This window comes from Solea solea, chromosome 6 (genome assembly GCF_958295425.1).
Source record: "Solea solea chromosome 6, fSolSol10.1, whole genome shotgun sequence".
NCBI lineage: Eukaryota > Metazoa > Chordata > Actinopteri > Pleuronectiformes > Soleidae > Solea > Solea solea.
In genome coordinates, this window is record NC_081139.1 from 4,665,221 (window position 1) to 4,687,298 (window position 22,078).

General features: G+C 41.3%; 1 protein-coding gene across 4 annotated transcripts in view; it reads right to left on the reverse strand.

The window, feature by feature from the left end:
• kaznb (kazrin, periplakin interacting protein b) overlaps positions 1-22,078 on the reverse strand; it is a 92,218-nt gene that overhangs the window by 14,404 nt on the left and 55,736 nt on the right. For 3 of the 4 annotated variants that reach the window (XM_058632121.1, XM_058632124.1, XM_058632122.1), the window contains exon 5: positions 7,103-7,210. In XM_058632121.1, the coding sequence (XP_058488104.1) occupies positions 7,103-7,210 (108 nt within the window). Of the gene's footprint in view, positions 1-4,766; positions 4,980-7,102; positions 7,211-22,078 lie in introns of those variants that run through there. The other variant, XM_058632125.1, reaches the window with a different exon arrangement.

The following is a 22,078-nucleotide window of genomic DNA, read 5'->3' on the forward strand; positions in this document are numbered from 1 at the left end:
AGAGCAGCATATCTCCACTGAGCTCTGGACTCCTTTAATTACAGCATAAAGATAAGTGGGGATTGTCCCGGTAGACGACAGCAGTCTACGTCAACTCTCGATGATACACATCTTGCGGGTAACACAGTGGCCTTGACAGTCAGTAAAGAAAATAGACTGGTTAAGTGAAATAAGTATTGGTGGCTGTAAGAAAATTCTCTTATTATTTTCTGGGTTGTTGTTGTGGTGTTTCCTCCATTATTGTCTCAAGTGATTTAAGCTGCGTTTTTAAGATTCACCCCGTCTTGTATCGATATCCCTCTTTGTGCAATAAACGCACATGCTCGGCGCTTATGCAAGCTTGCTAAATCCAAGGAGAAAGTTGAAGCAACGTTATGGCAGAAAAGGTGCCAACAACAGGTGTTGGTCACAAACGAAAAGACGTTTTTTTGGGAAAGCTGCTGCCAAGAAAGAGGCTGACGCAGAGCGACGCAAGACCAGAGTGAACATCGGTGCAGCGGTGGCGACAGAAATCGCTACAAAGTGACGACATCTTTGTTTCAACTGGACCGGTAGGTTAGCTTTATGTCTTTGACTATTTGTTGTTTTTTTCGTATCCAAAAAAGTTAGCGGCCCCCGAAAAAGCACCGAAAGTTACCGATGCTGCGCAGTTGCTCGTGAATCCGCGTTCATTGCGCGTTCCTCTGCTCTGGAGGCGGAGCTTCGGAGGGAAGTCTGAAAAAGAGGCTTGGACTTTTGTATTCAAAACGTAGTCTGCTCAAACTGTTTTTTCCAGGATCTCCAACCTTACCTTTAAAGCTGTTCTCAGTGATGTTGTCTTTTGTTGTTGCCATTAACATTCCCCGCCCTCTACCTACATCATGACACACATCTACAGTATGTACAGAGCTTAAAAAAACAAACAGGGTTGTTGTTCCTTCAAATAAAGGGGGACAAAACACTACTTCAGGGTAATATCATCGTTAATGGTACGGTATAACACAGTATTTTATTTTGAGGTGTTCTCATGTTCGCACAGATAAATAATACTTAAAAAGAAATTAAGCAATTTAGTGAGGGGGCATTTTTATTCACCGACACACGACCTATAACGTCAGGAGAAGAAAAGAACGTCACTTCTGCCTCTTGACTGTATAAAGTGTTGCCAGAGATTAAGATTTCTCTCAGTTACACTGTCAGACCCTGAGGCTGATACGTCACGTCACTGACCAAACACTCTGTGATCAGCGATAGCTGACAGAATAGAGAGCTGTTCATCAGATATTTTAACGGATTAACATATTTTAATGAAGTATTTCATGGGCCGCAGCTTCAAACGTCTCAACGATGGATGGACTCTCGTAAAATCCTGTACACAGAAGATTAATCTTAATGACTTAATGATTATCCTCGCGATTTACCTTTTAGCCACCGTGGGGGGGGGAACAGTTTATTAAAAACATGAACAGCGGTCATGAAACTTTGTTGTAAGAAAAATGCATTTATGGAAGCATCACATCTGCAAGCATTTAGGATGTGGATTGGGTGTAACAGTCTGCAGAAACAACGACAACTATTGTACTGTTCCAAATTCTAAAAAAAGAAGGAAAAAAAGACTTGGTTCTCTAACAAAACAACATACTGGGGGAAAAAAACCCTTTGGATTTCCCCCCTCAAAGGAGAGCCCTGTGAGCTGTTTATAATCCAAGACAACAGGACACACCAAACACTGATTTATGAAAGGATGGCATCAAACTTCAATCTGACAAAAAGACAAAAGTGGAATCAGACTGAGGAGGATTCACAAATAAACACATTCATGCTGTCAGTGGCTTTTTGCCGCATCCCGAATCAGGTGGAGGTCACGTGTTGTGGGTGGCTTGCAGAGGGTTTTTTAGGGGCTTTTTGAAATCATTGGCAGGACTATGTTTAGCATCTTTATTGTTAATCTGTGCTCAAGTCACAGTGGGAGCCTGTGCAATAAAGGGAACCAGAGGTTGTAAAGAGTCGCGTGGGCTGCAAAAGATTTAAAATTTGACGTGTTTCCGCTCTCCAGAAGCGGTGACGAGCCTTGTACTGTAATAGGCTTAAAAAGCTGCTCTATTCCTGATGTCTTCACACAGTGTGCGCGACTCCAAACAAGGCACCGTCTGCATCGCGAAAGGCCTCAACGTGTAGGGGTCAGATCCATTTCACACTCGGGGTATTACCCTGCCGCTGCACAATACATATTGACTTAAATAATGCATGTCGCCGCCTCTCGGGTGGTGATTCATCACGGTCAGCGAGACAAAGACAAACACTCGACAAACATCTGATGTCCTGTACATGTGTGCATTTCATTCTTGGCGCGTGTGAAAGTATTTCTTTTATCCTTGTATCTGTTGTGACCAGCTTCCATTAATTAATTGCCTGTAGGTTTACCTTACAAGTGAGGTCAGAGCGAGGAGGCCAAGAACAGAGAGCTGTAATTGATTCACACGTTTGATAATGTGTTGATTGGGCAAAGTGCCAAGCACTGTGGCACTGGCACAGGCAGCGAGAACGTGGACGAGGCAATTTTTAGACTTTTTACTGTCACTCAACAACCACTATCATTCACTGTCCGCGCGTTTAGTTTATTTACATGATTAGGCAAATTAACCCCGGTAGACACAGATGCTCCAGCCGGGAAACAGAGAGGCCTTTGATTTATGTCGGCAAAGGTGACAATAATAAGGTGACTTTGTTCCGAGCACCGACTATCTGGGCTTTCATTATCAGCCACTGACGACGATCACACACACGCGAGGATCCTTGTGTCGTGTCATCAAGCAGTCCTGACTGGAATAGTGGATCAGTTTCAGTGTCATTTGTTATATTTAAAACGTAGTTTGAAGGAATAGTTTGACATTTTGGGAAGAGGTGAAGTTTGATCATGCGCTCACATTTTATGGTAAATGCATTACTATGCATAGCTTAACATGGTATAAAACAGCTAGATAGGAAACGTAAAATTTGACTGTGTTCAAGTGTTTTTGTGACCTAGTAACTTCCCTTGTTTTCAGCCATACATTTAAAAGTATGGTATCAATAATTCCATAATAACCTTTCAGATTATTGTGAATAATTCTACATATAATATTTGTTAATATGCTATATGACACATTTCATTTTTTCAAATGTATTCCTGTAAACACTGACACCTCCCTTGTTTTAGTAATGCAAGGCTATAAATGTATTTGGGCATATTCTGGAACTGAGCCTCAGTGTCTATGTGTAATCAGAAGTGTTGTTTCCTTTTTATTTTTCCATATGACATCGGTCTGAAACAGCGAGATCCAGAGATCCCTCCTGTCCCCCCATGTCCCCAAACATGACAGAATAATTCCTGCTGGTTCTTTTAGGTTAAGCTGCTGCTGAAGCTTAAACTTATGGTATGTAAGAAACTTAAAAAGCCACACTGAGGAGTTTAAATCATTTAAAATACAGCAATTATTCTTATTATTAAGGAGAATAAGAGCGGGTGGAGACGATGCTCTTTGTGGAGTAGTTGCTGTGTGCAATTCACACAAATAATGAATATAAAAGTTTTAAAAAAAAGACTTTCTTTATATGAAGATGTGTCAGATATTGTCTCCCTGATGGCGACAGTGTCACACTCTTATCTTCCATGAACCACAGAGGCAACAGTAGCGAGATCAGACATATCTCAATCTGTTAAAAAAAATCTGGATATCCTGTTCAAACGTTTCATGAAAGAATCATTTAAAGACAGAGCCTCTATTTACCCTCTTCAAAAACAACACTGCATCATCAGCCACTGGGAAATATTTCTATTCCCACTTGAACTCAGACACAAGATCCCTCGTGGAGATTTCATTGTTCCTCTGTGGGTTTTTTCACAGGCTGTGATACTGTACGCTACATTACAGAATATCACTCCATTAATATGTAATACGCACAGTAGATTAACAGATTACCATGTCATCCATGTATAGAAATGAAATATTTAGGTCAGTATTTAGTTCTTAGTCTGGTGTATACAACTGATTTTTAAATAAATCTGCAAAATTGTATAAAATGACTCTTACACAACATATAAACCCGGATAAAATAAACACTTATGTAGTTACAGTGAAAGTAAATTGATTATCGATCTGGACAGGAACAAATTATTTGGAATATTAACTGATAGTTTAAATAATAATCAATTAAAAACATAAATGACCACAGTAGAACATACATTGGATATTATCACTATTAATAACAATACTATAAAACATCTTAACATGTTGAGCATCTAATCAAGGTTTGGCTAATTCTGACGTTGTTAGATGTCCATGCAATAATCCTGCGAACTGAGTAAAATTCTTAATCTGTGATACGAGCAAAAGCTGTCAAATAAATGCAGCGGAGTGAGCTGAATCGATTGTTACTATCGCAGTACAAAAACAGCGTAATATTATTTAAAGTAAAAGCACCTGAAACTCACACTGAAGTACAGCTGTGGAGGTAAATGTATGTCACGCATGTACGGTGTGTGTACCACAGGTTGTTTTCCATGACAGACGTGGGGAGGTTCAAGTTGTGGTTCTCAAATTCCTCTTTGACAATCAACATGGGTAATAATCTCACACACACACACACACACACACAAGCACTTACGTATGTCAACTTGAACCCACTCACACTCCACTGACCGTGACTCACACACACACACACAAACAACCTCCCTCTCCTCTCCTCGTCTCCTTCTTTTCTACTGTCTCTCTCTCTGTCTGTCTGTCTGTCTCTGTGTCACTCACTAGCTTTGGTCCCGTCCTCCTTCTCAGACCTCATGGCCTCCTTGGCACAGGCTCCACTCGGCTCCACTGTCAACTGTGTTATAGGTTCTCATAGCAGGTGAAAAAGAATCGCAGGGAGACACACACTCACATATGTACAGGCCAGTGCACATACCATTCAAACCAACACAGTGCACAATGCTCAGTCACGACCAGCCGCTCCCAGCCGAGGCTCCACCCAGACAGGTTACTAGGAAGTTGCTTCCCAAGAGCCATTCAGCTACATTTCCTGCTCTTTTTTTCTCCTTATCCTGCCCCCCCCCCCCCCCCCGCCCTTGCTTTCAATATACCTGTTTAGTGACACGCCCAGAAACAGCTAGGACAGCTTTCACCCCCTGCACACTACCTGTTGCTTTTCATCTTTCCTTCTTTCCCTGTAGAGTGTAGCAGCGAAGGGGGAGGGGAGCACAAACTGCACCTCAGGCCTCAGGTGAGTGACTCAGGTGAGACGGTGGAGCTCTCACTCCACCTGATGGCCGAGAGCGAGCAGAGGACGGGCGTCTGTGCATGACAACAGTGCACTCCTTTTTGCCTTTGGAAGTTCACTCATTCCCTGGCAGGAATATCAATTATGAATTAAAAGAGCTAATTGCCCCGATCACAGCGCAACTAGATCATCATGTTGAATTTCCCCACGTTCTGCCACTGATAGCTTTTCCCGCCTGGTCCCCGACACAACAGCATGTCATACTTGGATGGAGACTTGTTTGTGCTCAAACAAAGTTACAGAGTAAATACAGTTAAGGCTGATCCAGTTTAGCGCTCAGGGCTCTTTAGGCCTGGAACCCTGAGGGAGGTACAAGCAGGTGGTTTGAGTAGAGAAAAAAAAAGAAGATAAAACCTAATTAATTCAGTCTGCAGAGCTTGGCTGGAAACAAACTTATAATAGAATGTGTAGTGCAGGAGCAGCCGAGTATCACAGGCAGCATACTAAAGACAAGCGTTGAGATTTCAGATAAACCTGTTTTGCATTTAAAGACAGGACAGCGTCTCAGAGCAGGCCTGACGTTTGTCCTGCTCGTCAAAGGCCAACGTCCAGCGTTTTAGCACCGCTCAAAGATCAGTTGCACTCTATCTAGATACTGTCACATGAAGCAATGGCCCTGTCAATCACACGCTGACAGCTCAAGGACTACACCGACAGGCCCCTCCTACTATTTGATTGTACCTGAAACAAACGCTTCTATAGTGGACGTTACGATTAGCATCTCATGAGACAGTTTTACAAATCAGATCCTGTCTGAATATTTTATACAAATAAGTTCTTTAATAATTCCAAGGCCACGCTGAAGCTACTTATTTAAAATTTCTTAAAGTCTGAGATGATTCACTCCTCAGGGTCCTTATTCTTCTCGTCTTAGCTCACTGGATTGCGATGTCATTCATTTGCTTTGCTCGCACACTCGGCTGCTGCATTTCTCTCTCTCTCCTCTCTCTCCTCTCTCAGCTGCACATGGTTGACCTGTCAGTCTGCATTATCAGTGCTGGGGAGCATTGATAGAGAGCCGGGGACAGAGCAGCATTAAAATGTTAGGCAGCCTTGAGAGAGATGAGGAGGACGAGGTGGAAAAAAGAAGGCAAGGAGGGCGAGAGAGTGAAAGCTGCAACAGTTACTGGGGGGAAAAAAGAAGAATGATTGACTGAGGTCATGACTGTCACTGGCCATTGTTGTTGGAAATAACATCAGACCAGTCTAATAGTCTCTGAACATGCTCTTGCCAGCTCTTGACTGGATGAAAAGGCCGGCATTACAATTGTGCTGCAGCCCGTCTGGCTCGGTATTTACGGCAGGGTTTGAGAGAAAGAAACGGAGTCAAGGCTTATAATACACATGCGCTCAATACATGATCGATATCTTTTGTGATGTGTAAAATTACAGGCTGGCCAGTTTCACACTTTACTTCTCAGACTGATGACAGTACAGAGGCCTCGCTGCGATGCAATAACTGCACATTAGCGGAATAAACTTGACTGAAATTTCAACCCAAATCTGCAAAGAGTTAGGGTTTTGTCGTGTGAGACATGGGTCTCAGTCTTTTTTGCCAGCACCTCCGTGCTTTATAGTGACAAAACGTGTTATTTAGCTGCAATAAATCCGAGCCTTCAGCAAAAATCGCTAAAGCCCTCACGGCCAAGAGCTGATAGCTCACACTCTTAACCTGCTCAGCCCTTTTCTCCCCAGTTAACTTCGGCTGTCAGGCAAACAGCTCTGTGCCATTTAAGTGCCAGGATAAATCACGGTGCACACGTCCTCCTGTCACCGAGACAACACTTTACATTTTCAAGCGACGACGTACCTTTGCCTAGTGAGCAATCTGGAGTGCCAAAGTCCATCAGGCTAGATATCTCTGTCGGGTAGCACATGTCTGTCACCACTGTCTTGTGTCTGTGATGTACTGATGGATCTGTGGGGGGGAGGGGGGACAGAAAATGAACAATGAATGCAATTTCACAGTCACTTAAATCAAAATGTCGCGCTGTCATCAAAAAACTTTCACAGCCGTTGAAACATGTAGCGGCGATAATAATAAGCGGAGAGCCTGAGCAGGCCTGTTAAATCCGCTAATTCGTTCTGACATGATCGACAATTCCACACACACACACACACACACACACACCTCTGAGCCTTTCAGACAGATGGCAAATGTGAACCTCGCTCACAAATCGCCGCAGTTGTGAGCGGCATTTCAAAGCAATAACAGCACACGGGCTGCATTAGGAGCGATGCATGCACATTTCATGACATTAAAACACCTGGAGAACTTCCTAATAAGAATTCCTAATACTTTCAATCTGTTTTAAGTTTCACACATCTTTCTTTAATCTCTCCATTTACCTTTTATACATACATTCAGCTATAATGATTAAGGGCTTTTCAGCTTCAGTGACTGAGGTTTGTGTGATTATCATTTCCTCTCACTTTAACTAAGTTATTCCCTCAGACAAGAAAAGGGTTCACCGCGACGTGTTAAGCATCAGTTGCAATGAGAAGTGAGCGATGATTGGAGACGGCAAACATTTCTTGCCGTACACGTCTGCATTGGAATGGAAATGATTTCCCCTCTGAGAGCACATCACGTCCCGCTATCGATTGGAAAACTTAAAAGAAGGAAAGTAGTCCTGCTGAGGCTATAAATGTCAGATTTCAAGTGAGATTGCGTGTGTGTGTGCAAATACAAAACCTAAACGGGGTCCTTCTCTGACATGTTCCCGAGCAATCGTCATCCACGACGACAGCTGCCTTCAAGGACCTCACACTTCTGTCCATTTACAGCCTCATTTTTGCAAGGTATTTCTGTGAATCCGTGAACACCCCCCCCCCCCTGACCTATCGATAACTGTTGAGGTGTTGTTTAGCTGACCTTTTCCTCAGTCTTTAATATGGAGATTGGACAGCAGGCGGGCTTGCGCTCGGCCCCCTCTGCCTTACTTAGCACTGACGATAATGAACCAGAGACACAGAGAGGATGCGGCTGCTAATGTGGGAACACGTTAGGCGGAGGTGACGGCTCTCTATCAATTTAAATCGAAAAGAATCGCTCCCTCGATTCAGAGAGCTGGTATTTAAACACGAGCGCTGTTTTCACCGGGCTGTACCGGTGAAGTTCAGCTCAGGTTTTTCTCCTTTCCTTCTGCCATGTGGCTCTTTGTCATAATGCACTGACTATTTAAAGGATGGTGCATTCCCCCCCCTCCTTACCATTGTCACCCAACATATAGGTGCCAAAAAGTGCCACAGTGTCGCTCCAAAGGGAACTGAACTGGGGTTATAGAGAATATATTCCTCTGAATCATTGCGTGTTTTTTTCTCCTTAAAATCTAAACATTTAATCACCATATTGTGATTGTCTGAGCTTTTCATTGGTTCAGTTGACCTCAGCCTTGTTTTGATTGTGATTGTGTCTTTTGTGTTTCTAGGGAAAACCGCTGCTGTGAAAGGTTATTGAATTGACAGGGTAGAGCAGGCAGCACGGGAGCACACAAACAAGTATGAGGATTGCGATGCCGACCAACACCACAACGGTTTTCAGAGTTTAACCCTGTAACACCTTAGGCCTCAAAACGTCAGTCTGGACTTTATTTTTCTGCTTATTTTAACCATAAAAGACATACAATGTCCTGTGAGTAACTGCTTTTGCCCAGTTTTCCAACAATAACGTTCAATAGCTGGCAGTTATTTACAATTTACTGCATGTTAAAATAGTCTATTAAAAAAAACAAAACTCACAAACATGTGAGTTTTTTAACATTTAACATTTTGCATGTTAAATTTGAGATTTGAACACTATAAGACACATTTAAAATAACAATTGTTCGTGTTTTTGTGTCAATGTCCAAAACAGGCAGACAAATTGAAACTAAATCGCGGTCATGCAAAGTGCATTTGCGCAAATGTGTCGTCTGCGATACGCTCTGTGGTTAAAGGGTTAAAATGTCTTTAAAAATCCTCTCACTTATCAAATCTGTCACTCATGTGGGCACTTTTTCTTCCCAACAAAAACTAGGGTTATATGAGGTCACAATGCATCACAGGCCAATATGAACAGAAAAGGTTTATTAGGATTATTATTATTATTGTTATTTTCCACACACCTGTGTGTCTGCCCTCCTGATTGTGACACGGTAAAATGTAGACTATACCTTTGGTGAATGGCAGTATCAAATGTGGGTTTTTCAAACAGGTGCACCGACCAATACGCAGTGAAACCACACAACAAACAAACAATAATGCTTTTACTGCCTTTGTTCCGTTCCTACACATAACAAGCAATCGCCCTCGTCCAAACCTGGTATTAACATCATTGACAGGCTTTGTACGGCCTCTCATGCCTGCCATTAAAATGCATCGGATCTATAGTATGACGTCAAATACACTGACACACTGTTTTACACAGACAGACACACTTCCCTTTGCATTTATAGATAGATTCCGTGCAAATGGAAACAACAAAAGCCCTGACAGGGTGACAGGGGAAAACTCCCACTAGTTATTAATAAGAATATGCTGAGAGAAAAAACTTCAGCTGGAGTATACGGAGTCAGAGAAACTGTTCATCTGATATTAAATTTCTCCTCCGAGCTGAACAGTCAGCTCAGGGCTGCAGACGAGAGGTGGCAGTGAGTCGGTTTCAGCAGGAGATGGAGTCGTTCCTGTACAGTGAAGAACGCTGTCGTGCTCCTGTAACAGCACAGTGATGTAAAATGACCTCTATGGGCATCACATGCTATAATTACCAGGCCATTCACTGTGTGTGTGTGTGTGTGTGTGTGTGAAAGATTGGCTGTTCTTACAGAACTAAAGGTCACGGTATTGTTTCCCGATGTTCTCAAAAACCTAAATGTTTGTGGGTCTTTGTTCAGAAGAAGGAGAGTTGATGCATGATAGTGTTGATGAGGGTTGTGGTGGAGATTAAAATTCAAAAGCCTTAGCAATGGATAATGAGGGGATTTGTTGTGTTAATTGCTTATTTTATTCACATAGCAAAGAGAAAGAAGATTAAAAATAAAAAGTTTTGTTTTAGAACAAAGTGAAGGTAATGTATTCTAAAACATGAAGCCCTTTTAGAGTTTTACTATGTTGTGTGGCGCTCTGTAATGATCCCCCATTGGCAAGCAATAACCATACTGTTCAAATTGATATTATTATTATCCCTCATGCATTTAAATTGACACAAGACATAATATGAGAAGAATTTGAAATATTTTGGAATTTCACAGCAGGAAAGGCAAGAAACTAATTAAGAAAACTAAATGATGTGAACCAGGTTTCTAACCTTTGGCAAAAGACCGAGTCCAGAAAACATACATAAGACAATGGAAATGAGTTTGGTCAAGATATTCATCTTAAAACCAATTACTTGTTTCATATACAGTATATATTGATCATTCTTATCGTATGTAACTTGTCCTTTTTTGTTTGTAATTGTTTGTCATTTGTTTGTTGTAATTATGATTCATTTTTTATGATTAATTCAGTTTTTTTTGTATTTGTGCTGCATATTTGTAAGTATGTTGGACTCCCTTGCGATTGAGATGACTCATCTCGAGGTTTTTTTTTTTTTATCCTGAATAAATGTTCATGAATGGAATTTCGCTGCAGGGCAGACAGTGAATACATTAGGAAAGCTAAATGATGTGAATCCTATTTGGGTTTTTAACCTTTGGCACCATGCAGACTGAGCCATGGAAACGTCGCCTGGTTAACATAAGGCAATGATGTTGAGTTTAATCAAGATATTAAGTGTCGGAGCATTTCACAAAGGACACTGATCATCCATGACCCCAGCGCTCACAGGCCCCTCCTCTTATTATCAGGCACAAACACATGGAGCTTGTTTAAATCCCAGCATTCAGAATTCTGTTGAACTAATTACACATCACCACAGAGTGTATATCCACTGACAAACATGATTAATAATTCCCTTTAATAGTAATTAATATCAATTTTTGAAACAGAAAATAGGGATTGAGTTAAAATAAACCTTTATTCAACATCTCATTAATGGAGCGAGATATGAAATTTAGAAATTGCACCAGAAATGTTGCAACGGCTCTGTATAGACTAGTTGTAATGCCAAATAATCATTATTTAACAACTGCAGTGAAATACTATGGGTTGAATCTGATTCAGTATTCAACACACTCCACACCATAAGAAAGGCAACAGACAGATATTTCCTCTGGGACAGATTGAATGTGAAAGTAAAAGCTATATATATCGAAGGTCGAGCTGTCAAATCCAAACATGCACCCAAACAAAAAAAAAAATGTAATTCATCTAATGTTGTTCTTTGTCTGGAGCTGAAAACATGCTGTCTATTAATCTGCGCTCATAACGACACATGACACAGTGAATTAATACTCCTCACGCGCACAGAACATTAGGCCTGGAAAAAGGGCTGCTGCTCCAAGGCTGCTGTGATCCATAGCTTCTAGATGCTGTCCGTGTGCCGCCGTTACGACCACAACAGAAGCCTGCCCTGAGGAAACATGCACAATAACACCCTTCAGGGACACATCTATTACATCGATGAGTAGAAACTGCCTGTGGAAGATGAGTATCCAGGGTTACCGGTGTTAGGGCTGATGTTGCTCAGCCAGCTCAGTTTTCTATCGCTTCTATAAAATCTGTGGCAAAACATGAAATAAAGAATTTTAAATAGCAACATGTAGAAAACCTGAGTATGAGCTGAAATGCACTAATGATCCTGCTCCTGTTCATTACGGGTGAACTACGACTTTTCGCCATTGGTGTTTTAGGCCATTGTGGCAAATTATTGGCAATGCTGTGGCTAATCAATTGTATATACAACCTTTTTTGAAGCGTAGTAGAACAGAAATGTTGGGAAGTGCATATTTATGGAGGTTATTAACCCTTAACTCGGAGCATTATGGCTGCTTTTTTCCATTATTATGTTTAAACATAAGAATGTGTAATATATAGTTTCTTATATCAGCACAACCAAAGCAATCAGATGAAAAAAAGAAGAATTTTCACCAATTATATAAACACACCTGAGCAAAAAGTACTCAAAATGTTTAAAATCAGATTGAATTTGTGAAATTTGAGAAATACGTCACAGTTCAAAGTTCCTGTGGTTTGTTTTTATGAACAAAAAGAAAAGAAAAAACGCTCTATTTTGTGACTTCTGCACAATTATTACTACTTTATATCACTACTAAAAATGCGATATAAAAGGAATCATAACTTTGACTCAACAACACATAAGACACATTTTTTAAAGCCTGAATATGTGACCTATAAACACACAACCCCAGGATGTCCATATAAGGAGTTGTGTATTATTCCCACAGCAAATTACACAGATCCGTGCTGCATGAGCACTTAGGGTTAACAACCATATGTTGTAAAGGATGGAGAGTCTATACTCCTGAAAAATCCTTCAACACTGATAAGACGGTTTATAGTTTTTCAACTGCTTTAAAAAAAAAAATAACAATAAAAAAAAATTTAGTAGACAGGGGCACATTTGGATGAGTGTCCTTTGAATTCAGTATCACACGCCACACCTACTCAAAAAATAATATCACCACTGTGGTGCCCAACCCTGTGATTAAACTGAGCTATGTTGTTGTACTGACACTAAAACAGCCGACAGGCTCAGGAGAGAACAAACCACCTACACTGATTATTCATATCAATACCGCCAGGAAAACAGGTTTATGATATGATGCCTAACCCTGGAGTCACTGTGGTATGATGTAGTTACGCATCGCTCCTTTGTGACTGGTAGGAGCTGAGCTAAAGCAGAATCACCGCGTGGCGGCTGACCTGCCAAATTGGAAGTCTGGAGCTTAAAGTAATACGTCTATGGTGATTAATCCGTCACGTTGGCTACCTTATGGATACAAAAATGAAACAGATGTACGACTGTAAATGAAGGAGCAGTCAAAACCCATTTTGGCCCTGGATAGTAAATATTTCTATAACTCCAGAGGATTAGCTGCAGTCATAGGTTCACAACCTCAAGTTTCAGTTCGATTAACCAGTGTCTGACGGGATTCAGTAGAGAAAAAAAACACAGCTGTTGTATTTTGCCCGTAGAGAATTGGTACTACTGGGAATTGATGAGATACTTTTCTTTTCACAATACTACATGGATTGAAACACAGTAAACAAAAAAACAAAACAAAAAAACACTGCAGTACAGTGTGGACATAAGAAATTGAGACTAATATTAATCCAGACTAAAAGGGAAACAAATGTACTGAAAAAGTAGTAAAAATAAAAAGTATCTCTATATTTAAAAGCTGCTGCTGAATTCTCAGTAGACAAATGTAACTATAAACATACACTGTATACAGAACACACTCATTTACACACACAAATCCCTATCGGTCTCTCTCTCAGTTTATACAGACACAGAGTTTATGGCTCATGTGATGGATTCTTTGGGACTCAGCTGGTCACTGCGGAGCGTCCTCTGCCCTGCAGTGACCAAGAGGCTTTGCTGGACCTGGAAAGCTAGATGAGTGTGGATTTAGAGTGAAGATTAATCTGCCTGGAAGAAATCCAGCACAAATACAACTACCGGTACAAGGAATAAAAAAAAATTCTCTGGCTCTCCGAATGCAAAGGCCTTTCCCATTGTTGCTGAGATGATGGCAGCAGTCGTCATCACTGAGCTATTGAATATTGTATATGTGTATAAGTGAATGTTATACAATGTGACATGTTTGCTGACCTCTTCCTCCTTCAGACCTGGGAACTGAATCTGTCTGTCTGTCTATCTGTCTATCCATCTATCCATCTATCCATCTATCCATCTATCTCATTTGATTCAGAGCGTCACAGATTTTCTCTTAGTGATGCTTCAGTATAAAAGCTGACACAGTTTGCAGTGGTGACCAAGAGTGACGCTGGGTAAAGCTGTGAATAATAGAACTGAGACAAGTTCGCTCCCCGGTTCAATATGAGCCAGCTACTAATGGAAGGATGGGAATCACCCACGCAGGAACCTGCACTGTCAGCTCCTCCGCGCAGCCAACACACTGTTTTCAAACAGAACTGAATATCACCTGAAATGTACAAGAACTCCATGCAGCAGTTAAAGCCAACATTTATATCGGAGCTCGAAAACTTAACATTCAAACCAAGACGGTAACATATCTTATTTACTTGATAAGACGCTGCTGAGGTTTGTATCTACCGTCTTATTACAGGGGCTAGTAGCAACAACCCAAAACTGCTGTGTTCCTGGCATCGAGTATGATATAAAAAGAGCCACAAGTGCTGTTCTGTTATCTTGGAACCAAGCAAGTTGAGAGCTATTACTCAAAATACATTTCCCCTGCTTTAATGATCCAGAAACTGGCAGACATGCAGACTCTGGGAGTCTGTGATCAAAAATGCATTCACGATAAAATGCAGTTACCAACAGATGTGTCACACACAGTCTTCCAGCTTGTGTTGTTAGACCACTGGAGGTAAAGAAATCACAAAAGTCTGATTCAGTCTGTGTATACTTGAGAATTTGCTTTTTGTGTTTATCTGATGGCATATTCCACTATAGCACGACTCGGCTCCGCTCAGCTTGACTCTACTTGGTTTGGTATCAGGCACGTCCATCACCTCATAGTCCCATGGACATCAACATGGACGGGGTCGTCATAGCACGGCTGCACGGAACCTTGTTTTATACGTGACACACACACACACACACACACACAAACTAGTGACGCGTAAAGCAGTTGTTTTCAGCGTAACTGAATCATTAGAATCAGTTCATTTAAAAGATTAGTTCAGTTCTTCCTGCATGACCGGAGCGCAGTCACTGAACAAAATACAGCGTTTCGGGTTGTGATTGGGCTCATGGTCCCCGGCTTTGGGCAGTGCTGTGACTAAACACACCAGACTCCTCTGTTAAATATTGAGATTTTAGAAATGTCCTTGCTAAATGTTGGAGATTATGGAGTTTCAAGTCTTTTTTAACTGATTGTTCGTTTGGATTCTCGTGTCGGATGTCGCTCTCATGACTCTGACCGATCAGTGGCCGGCAGTCTGTCAACGTCACATATAAGTAGAGTCGAGACGAGCCGAGTCGTGCTAATACCATATAATGGAAAATGTCCATAACTAAGATTTTTTATTCTGTGTATGTCTGATTTCCTGCATTTATGTAACTCTAGTTTCTGAGCCTATTATTACTCTGACAAAAGCTCTTAAACAATGGCAGAGAAGTATCAGAGGATAATGACACCAGGTTACAAAAAAAAACCTATTACAGATGATCTAATGACACAGTGGGACACAGTGTCATTTGCACATGCTTAGCAGCTAGGATGAGCGTTAACACCTCTACATCTGAGGCCAGAAAAATGCTCTTCAAGGACTTAGGGATCTTGGTTTCCCATTAACAGAAGCCAATTAAGGCAGGTCATACATGATCCAGATGTTAAAGTTAGACTCTGAATGTGTAGTGAGAGGTTTTACACCCTTATCTGTCTTCGAAACACTTCAGAATCCCAGAGGTGCTTGGAGCGGGTAAGTGTTCCTGAAGAAAGGCTCATCCTGAATCATCTGTTCAACCTGCTGCCACCACAACCTGGTTCAAATATGATTGCGTGTATGTTTTCTCATATTATTTCAATAATCTGATGTGCGTGTCTTACTGTAGTGTACACAACCTGCTGTGTGATATATTGGAATTATTGGACGTGAAGGAGGACAAGAGAAGTCCAATCCAATCCCACCGGTTGTTACTCATTTGGCACATGAATTACATAATCATCTTAAAAAACAGGAGGGGGGTGTGAGGGTGAGGAATACAGATAGTAAATGCATTCAATTATTCTTGGAGCAGGAAATGCAGTGCATCGCACAGAATTGCATCACTCCCCCGAGGTGATGAATTACCCATTTTATTGGCAAGTTTTACAGTAATAAGGAAAAAAAAAAAAATTCAGTAAATGAAAAATGGCCGAGTAAGCTAGTAAGCTCTCCATGTCATGACTTCCACTCACAGCCAGAGTTACTGCGGATGCTAAAGCCGCCAAGGTCATTGGCTTCCTCTTGCAATTCCCACTGTTCTATAGGAAACTCTATCAACTTTTCGCTAAGCAGTATGCACCACTCAGAATGACTAATGTCTCAGCGTGGGCCCAGTCTGGAGAAGAGAGCGGACCATTTACTCCTCTCCTATACTGTAGCAGAGCGTGGCAAAGAGATGAGTTCCAGTGAAGCAGAGCATCCACACTGAAAATCTCACAATCCACTCTGTCGGTGCTCCAGCCTGTAGCGGACTCAGTGGGGTGGCAGCGGAAATGCTAATGAAAAGTTTTACCAAGCAAGCCAAATGTCCGGTATATAAGGTAGTTAATGGCAGCTATTGTGATTTAGTCCCTTATAATTAACACTTAATACGATAACTAATAAGAACAGAAGAATGTGTGTGGAGGGTCTTTGTCTTATATGTTTTATTGTTTAAGTTTTATGGCTGCTGGTTGATGTGTTGAAAAATGTGCTGTGAGGGTCAAAATGTCCAAAATGATTTTTTTTGCTTATTTTAACCATAAAAGGGACTAAAAATGTGTGCGTAAGTGCAACTTTTGCCAATTTTCCAGAATAACGTCCAGTATCTGGCAGTTATTTACAATTTACTGCATGTTAAATAGTGCATTGACGATTTAAAGTGAAGAAAAACAAAAAAGTTTTATTCAGAAAACCACTGCAGTTGTACGCAAACAACATATTTTGCGTGTTAAAGTTGAAATTTGAACTGATCACAAATCTACAATAACATTTGTTATTGAGTCTTTGTCTTCAATGTCCAAAAACAGGCCAAAAAATGCAAACTATGCACAGGCGTTTTTCCAACTCTCTCCTCTCTGGTGACAAAGACGCTGATTTTACCGCTTCCTGCAACAGTGCGAGTGAAATTCCCGTAATAACCATTCAGGAGAAAGACCAAGCAATATCACGTGAGACTGACCTCAACTTGTTGGACATGGAAATGTAAAGAAAACATGAAATAATCTAATGTGAGACTTCGATGTCCACATGTACAGTAAGGAAGACGGCACACGTTTAACCTGGAGGATATGATCTGTATCTGCTACTGTGCAGCTTAATTATCACTCTCTTGTATTTCACAGGCTCATTTACAGACAGACCTCTTTACATCGTCGACGACGTGTTGCGAGAATAATTACTGATAAGATGTAGGTCAAATAAGCAACAGTCCGAGAGGTTCCTCCACCTGACCTTTCGTGTGATACCGTGCTTGTCATTGATGTCGCCTCATTAATTATGGCAGTTGAAACAGCTGAGAGCGAAAGCAGACACTCTTTTTATTCACCCCGTACGCCGTCAGCCTCTCGTCTCGCTCGCTGCCCTCTCCTCCTGCATCAATCAAGCTCTTCTCCAAGTTTTAAAACCCCCAAATCCCTCAACTCATCTAGTTATTTCTCTCTTAGGACTTTCTTTCTCATGATGATTAAGATTCCTCTCCTGTCTCTGTGCTGTAACTCCCACAGTGATAGATATTCTCTCGCTCTCTCGCTCTGTGTGTGTGTGTGTGTAAGTCACAGTTTCTCCTTCGTCTTTAATGTCCCTCCACCATCTCCCCCTCGCTGGTTCTGCGTCACTGATCAGCGTTCGTTCAATCTGCTGAGGCTTCTGCCCAAGAGAGTAAAACGCAGTGACAGGAGCGGAGAGACTGTGAGATACACACTCACCGCCCTGCAGGTCAGAGTGCAATTAAGTTAGGAACTCTTTAACATAATATAGTGAAATTATGATAGCAGGAATTTTACTTTAAAGGAAGACTTTTGTGCTACGTGCCCACCAGTGACACTTGGTCCGAGGCTTGAAACTGCAACGCTAATTCCGCACTTTTTAGACCCAGGGGGGACGGAACCTCATTCCCAGAATGTAAACAGTGTCCGCCATCGAAGAAAATTATGAAGACAAAAGCACAATTTTTCAAAGATACTATAGCCCTATTCTAGTAATACAAAGCTAAATGCAAACCTTTAAATGCCACCACTATAAACATGCCAGTTTGTTTCCAACAAATCAGCTTTCACTCAACAGAATTCTGCAGAGTATCAGCAAGATTTTCATCCTTCAAATGAGGAAAAACTGAACCGCGTCTCCCTGAGGGAACGTCCTCTCAAGGGACCGACTGACGACTCCTTCTCCCTCCACAGGGTTATCAAGTTCATTAATAAACATTCAGCATAGATTCTTGAGGCACCGTTTTGTTTTCTTTTAACACCATAATTATATATATATTTTTTTTTAGGCACACATCCCAAGACACTCCAGAGCATCTGGACAACATCACACAAGAAAGAAAAAAAACCTGTTTTCACTCCAAAGTGCCAAAGGAGCTTACATTTCAACACCTAGGATCAATTTACCATAAAAGTTACTGTGAGAGATTTGTCTGGGGGAAAGTAGACTTACTCTTGTGTGACGCAGATTACTTTAAAATTCACACGCAGGAAAATGTGTCTCAACTGCTTCAAGGAAAAAGTCTAACTTGAATTTGGAATGTCATTTTATGGGTTGCTATTTTTTTTATGCCAGTCATATTTTGGAGTTACTGCAGTTAAACCAATGGCTATGGTGACATTGTGGCTACCGACTGATTCAGTTCAACTCGGCCTCGAAAGAAACAATGAAAAACAATCTAACCGTCTTTTACAAGCATGTCAAGCTTGAAAAGTTAAAGACATTTTTTTTTTATAACGCTCCCATTCATGCACAGACACAAAGAGAGGGATCAAAATAAAAGATGAAAAGTTTAGGGCATCAAAACGCCACGTATTTGAGAAAAGAATCAATCAAAACCATCATCAATAAAACATTTGCAGCTACAGTTAATAATGATCTCATCGGTCTGAAACCACCCAAAGGCAAAGTTTGAAAATCTGCTCCAAACTGGGTCGCAGCCAAGATTTTAGAAACACTGAGTCCAAGATTTCTCTTACTATTCTCCATATGTTCGTATAACTTTGTGAATATTTTGTCTGTGTAAATGTGAACTTGTTGACAATTTATTGCATTGTCTAATTAATACGGTATATTTGGATATTTCTATTGAGTCTTTAAAATGTTTATTAGCTGCATCATTAAAGGTAGATTCACTATAAGAGATCTATTGGTAGGAATTTAATATCATATTCAAAATTGTGTTGTCTGTCTTGTATACCCATCCAAACCAAACAATGATGTATTTATTGCCTTAAAATTAGTAATTTATCCTTTTATATGTGTATGACACTGTTACGTTTCTAAACCAAACCTCTAAAAGGGGTCTTCTGTGTTTTTATGAAACCTTAATGTACCACTAGTACATGTTTGCAGTCTGCATCTTCACCATTGCACTAAATCCTACACACTGAAAGTCGTGACGTACACATTAATGCACCACTAATAAAATAAAAATGACTCGAGGTATTTATGATTCTGCAGAGCAGCTTCACTTTCAGTCAACACAAAGTTTGAATATCTTATTGTTATTTTGACTCAACACTTAACTTTTCTTTCCTTGCACTGACTGAAGTACAAACATTCAATCATCCATTGTTGCTCCTTGGCATTGCAGCCGCCAGGGTTCCTTGGTAACAGTTGCTGCCGGCAACCTTGGGCTTAAACTTTAATCCTCTCCCAAAACAAAACATTAAAGAACGTCAGAGAAATTAGAGTCTGTGCATAATGCAGCGTGAGTGATGAGAACGGGGTGCAGAGGAAGCCACGATTAATACCCCCACTATGAAAGATGGGAGGTATTAAAGGTCAGAACACTTTGTACATCCTATTTAGTCTCCACAACTCGCAACTCTCATTAAACTGCGAAAGTGGGCTGAGCGGCTAACGGAAACTCTCAAAAGTAAACCACAGAGATCGCACATTACATCCAGGACTTTTTAAATACATCTTGTTCATTAGCAGTTTTGAGATATTACTTTTGCCTATTTTTACACACACACACAAAGAAATAGGTCCAGAACCTGAAAAGTTGGTTCTTACTCGCGAACGGTGACATCATCAGTGAGTGCGTCATATTCTGGGTTGTGAAGACGAGCGGGAAGTAGAGGAAGTACGGAGAAAAGTGCCGGTGTTGTGTTTACTTCAGCCTGAGTAATGTGGAGTCCTACCACTTTGGTTCCTCTTAAAACTGGTGTGAAAGTGGGCTGATTCACCAGAAAGCACCAAGGTTCTGAGACTACTGAACGGAGCCGGAGCCAGAACCAGAACCAGAACCAGAACCAGAGCCATGTCTGTCTGAAAGCACTACATGAGGACTACAGTGTTTATGCCAGACAAGGTCCTATAGAGGTAACAAATGTAAACATGTGCACACACACTATCTAGTCTTGTTATGCAAGTAGGCCATGTAGCATCATACAAAGACCAGTCCCATAAATATTTATAGAAAATATCCATACCCAAAAAGAAGGTGCCTTCAGGGAGAAGAGCATGTCATTTCACACACGCCAAAAAAAATGCATTATAAGACAACATGTGTCAAGATAATCTTACCGAAGAAAAACATGACCATTGATGGAGATGTGCACCACAATATTAGCTCAGGATATAAAAAAGAAGCATCCTGAAGCATCTGCTCTGGTTTTACTGTAGAATGATATCAATAATCTGTAGATGTACGTGCAATTAAAAACTAAAACTGGTTCTTGAGCTGCCCGAGTGAGTTCTCTCCAACACGCAGGTGCACTGACATAACACAGTCAGTGGGAGGTTGGCCTTTCTTAAATTAACCATCTTTCATCTCCGTACCTGATCCTGGCCTAGAACTGTCACAGGCGCTTGGCTGCTCTCGTGTCTGCAGGACTCGAGCTGAAGAGGCTAATTTAGTGCTTCACAATGTCAGGAGACGGTCCAAGCACAACAGATGCCACCAAAAACACCACATTTAAAGAGAGTTTCAACAAACTCATTAGAACAGGTCAATAGAGCCGAGATAATTAAAATTATTGATACAGCTGTTTAACTACCAGCTGTGGCATCAACTGCAATATCACTCCAGAAACCTGCTGCTCATTTATTGTGTCTACTGAGTAGCACCACACAATGATTCACACTCTTTCTGTTTCATCATGCTGGTCCTTAATTAACTTGCAATGTGTCATCCTAACACATGCGTATGGCAAACACACACACACACACACACACACACACACAGCCGAGGACGGCCTTTGGTGTCAGATGTCCACATTCTGCTGATCGTACGGTAAGAGTGATCGCACGGCATGTGCACATCTCATTACAAGGCTGCAGAAACACAGCCCCATAAATCAAAAGTTACTGCACTGCAGTTGTGTGACACTTCACAGAAGTCAGAGGTGGACAGCAGCCGGTCGCTGCTGTATTTGTGACCCTGGCACGAGGAGTAATATATCGCTGTACTATACCTCCATTGGTCTCCGCTCCATGCAGTTCCCATGGTATACAGCTGGGCCGCAGCACCTTCTCAGCCCTCAACAAGAAGGAAAAATCCATATCTGGCCTTGCGTCCTCGTAGTTTTGTGCTCTGTTTCACTCTTAACCCTCGTGCTGTTTGGATAGAATCAGCGTAATTCTCTTGAGGATTCCAGATGAGAAATGGGACACAGATTATCACGGGGATCAGTCCACGCCCTCCCATCCTCATATACTGTATATCCCCTACATACAATCCTTATAATTAAATACGGGTTTTGTCCACCTCCCGCTGGTCTAATACCCCACAACCGCCCCCAACCCCCAGACGGGACATTCCAGCAAATACTCTGATACACTTGCT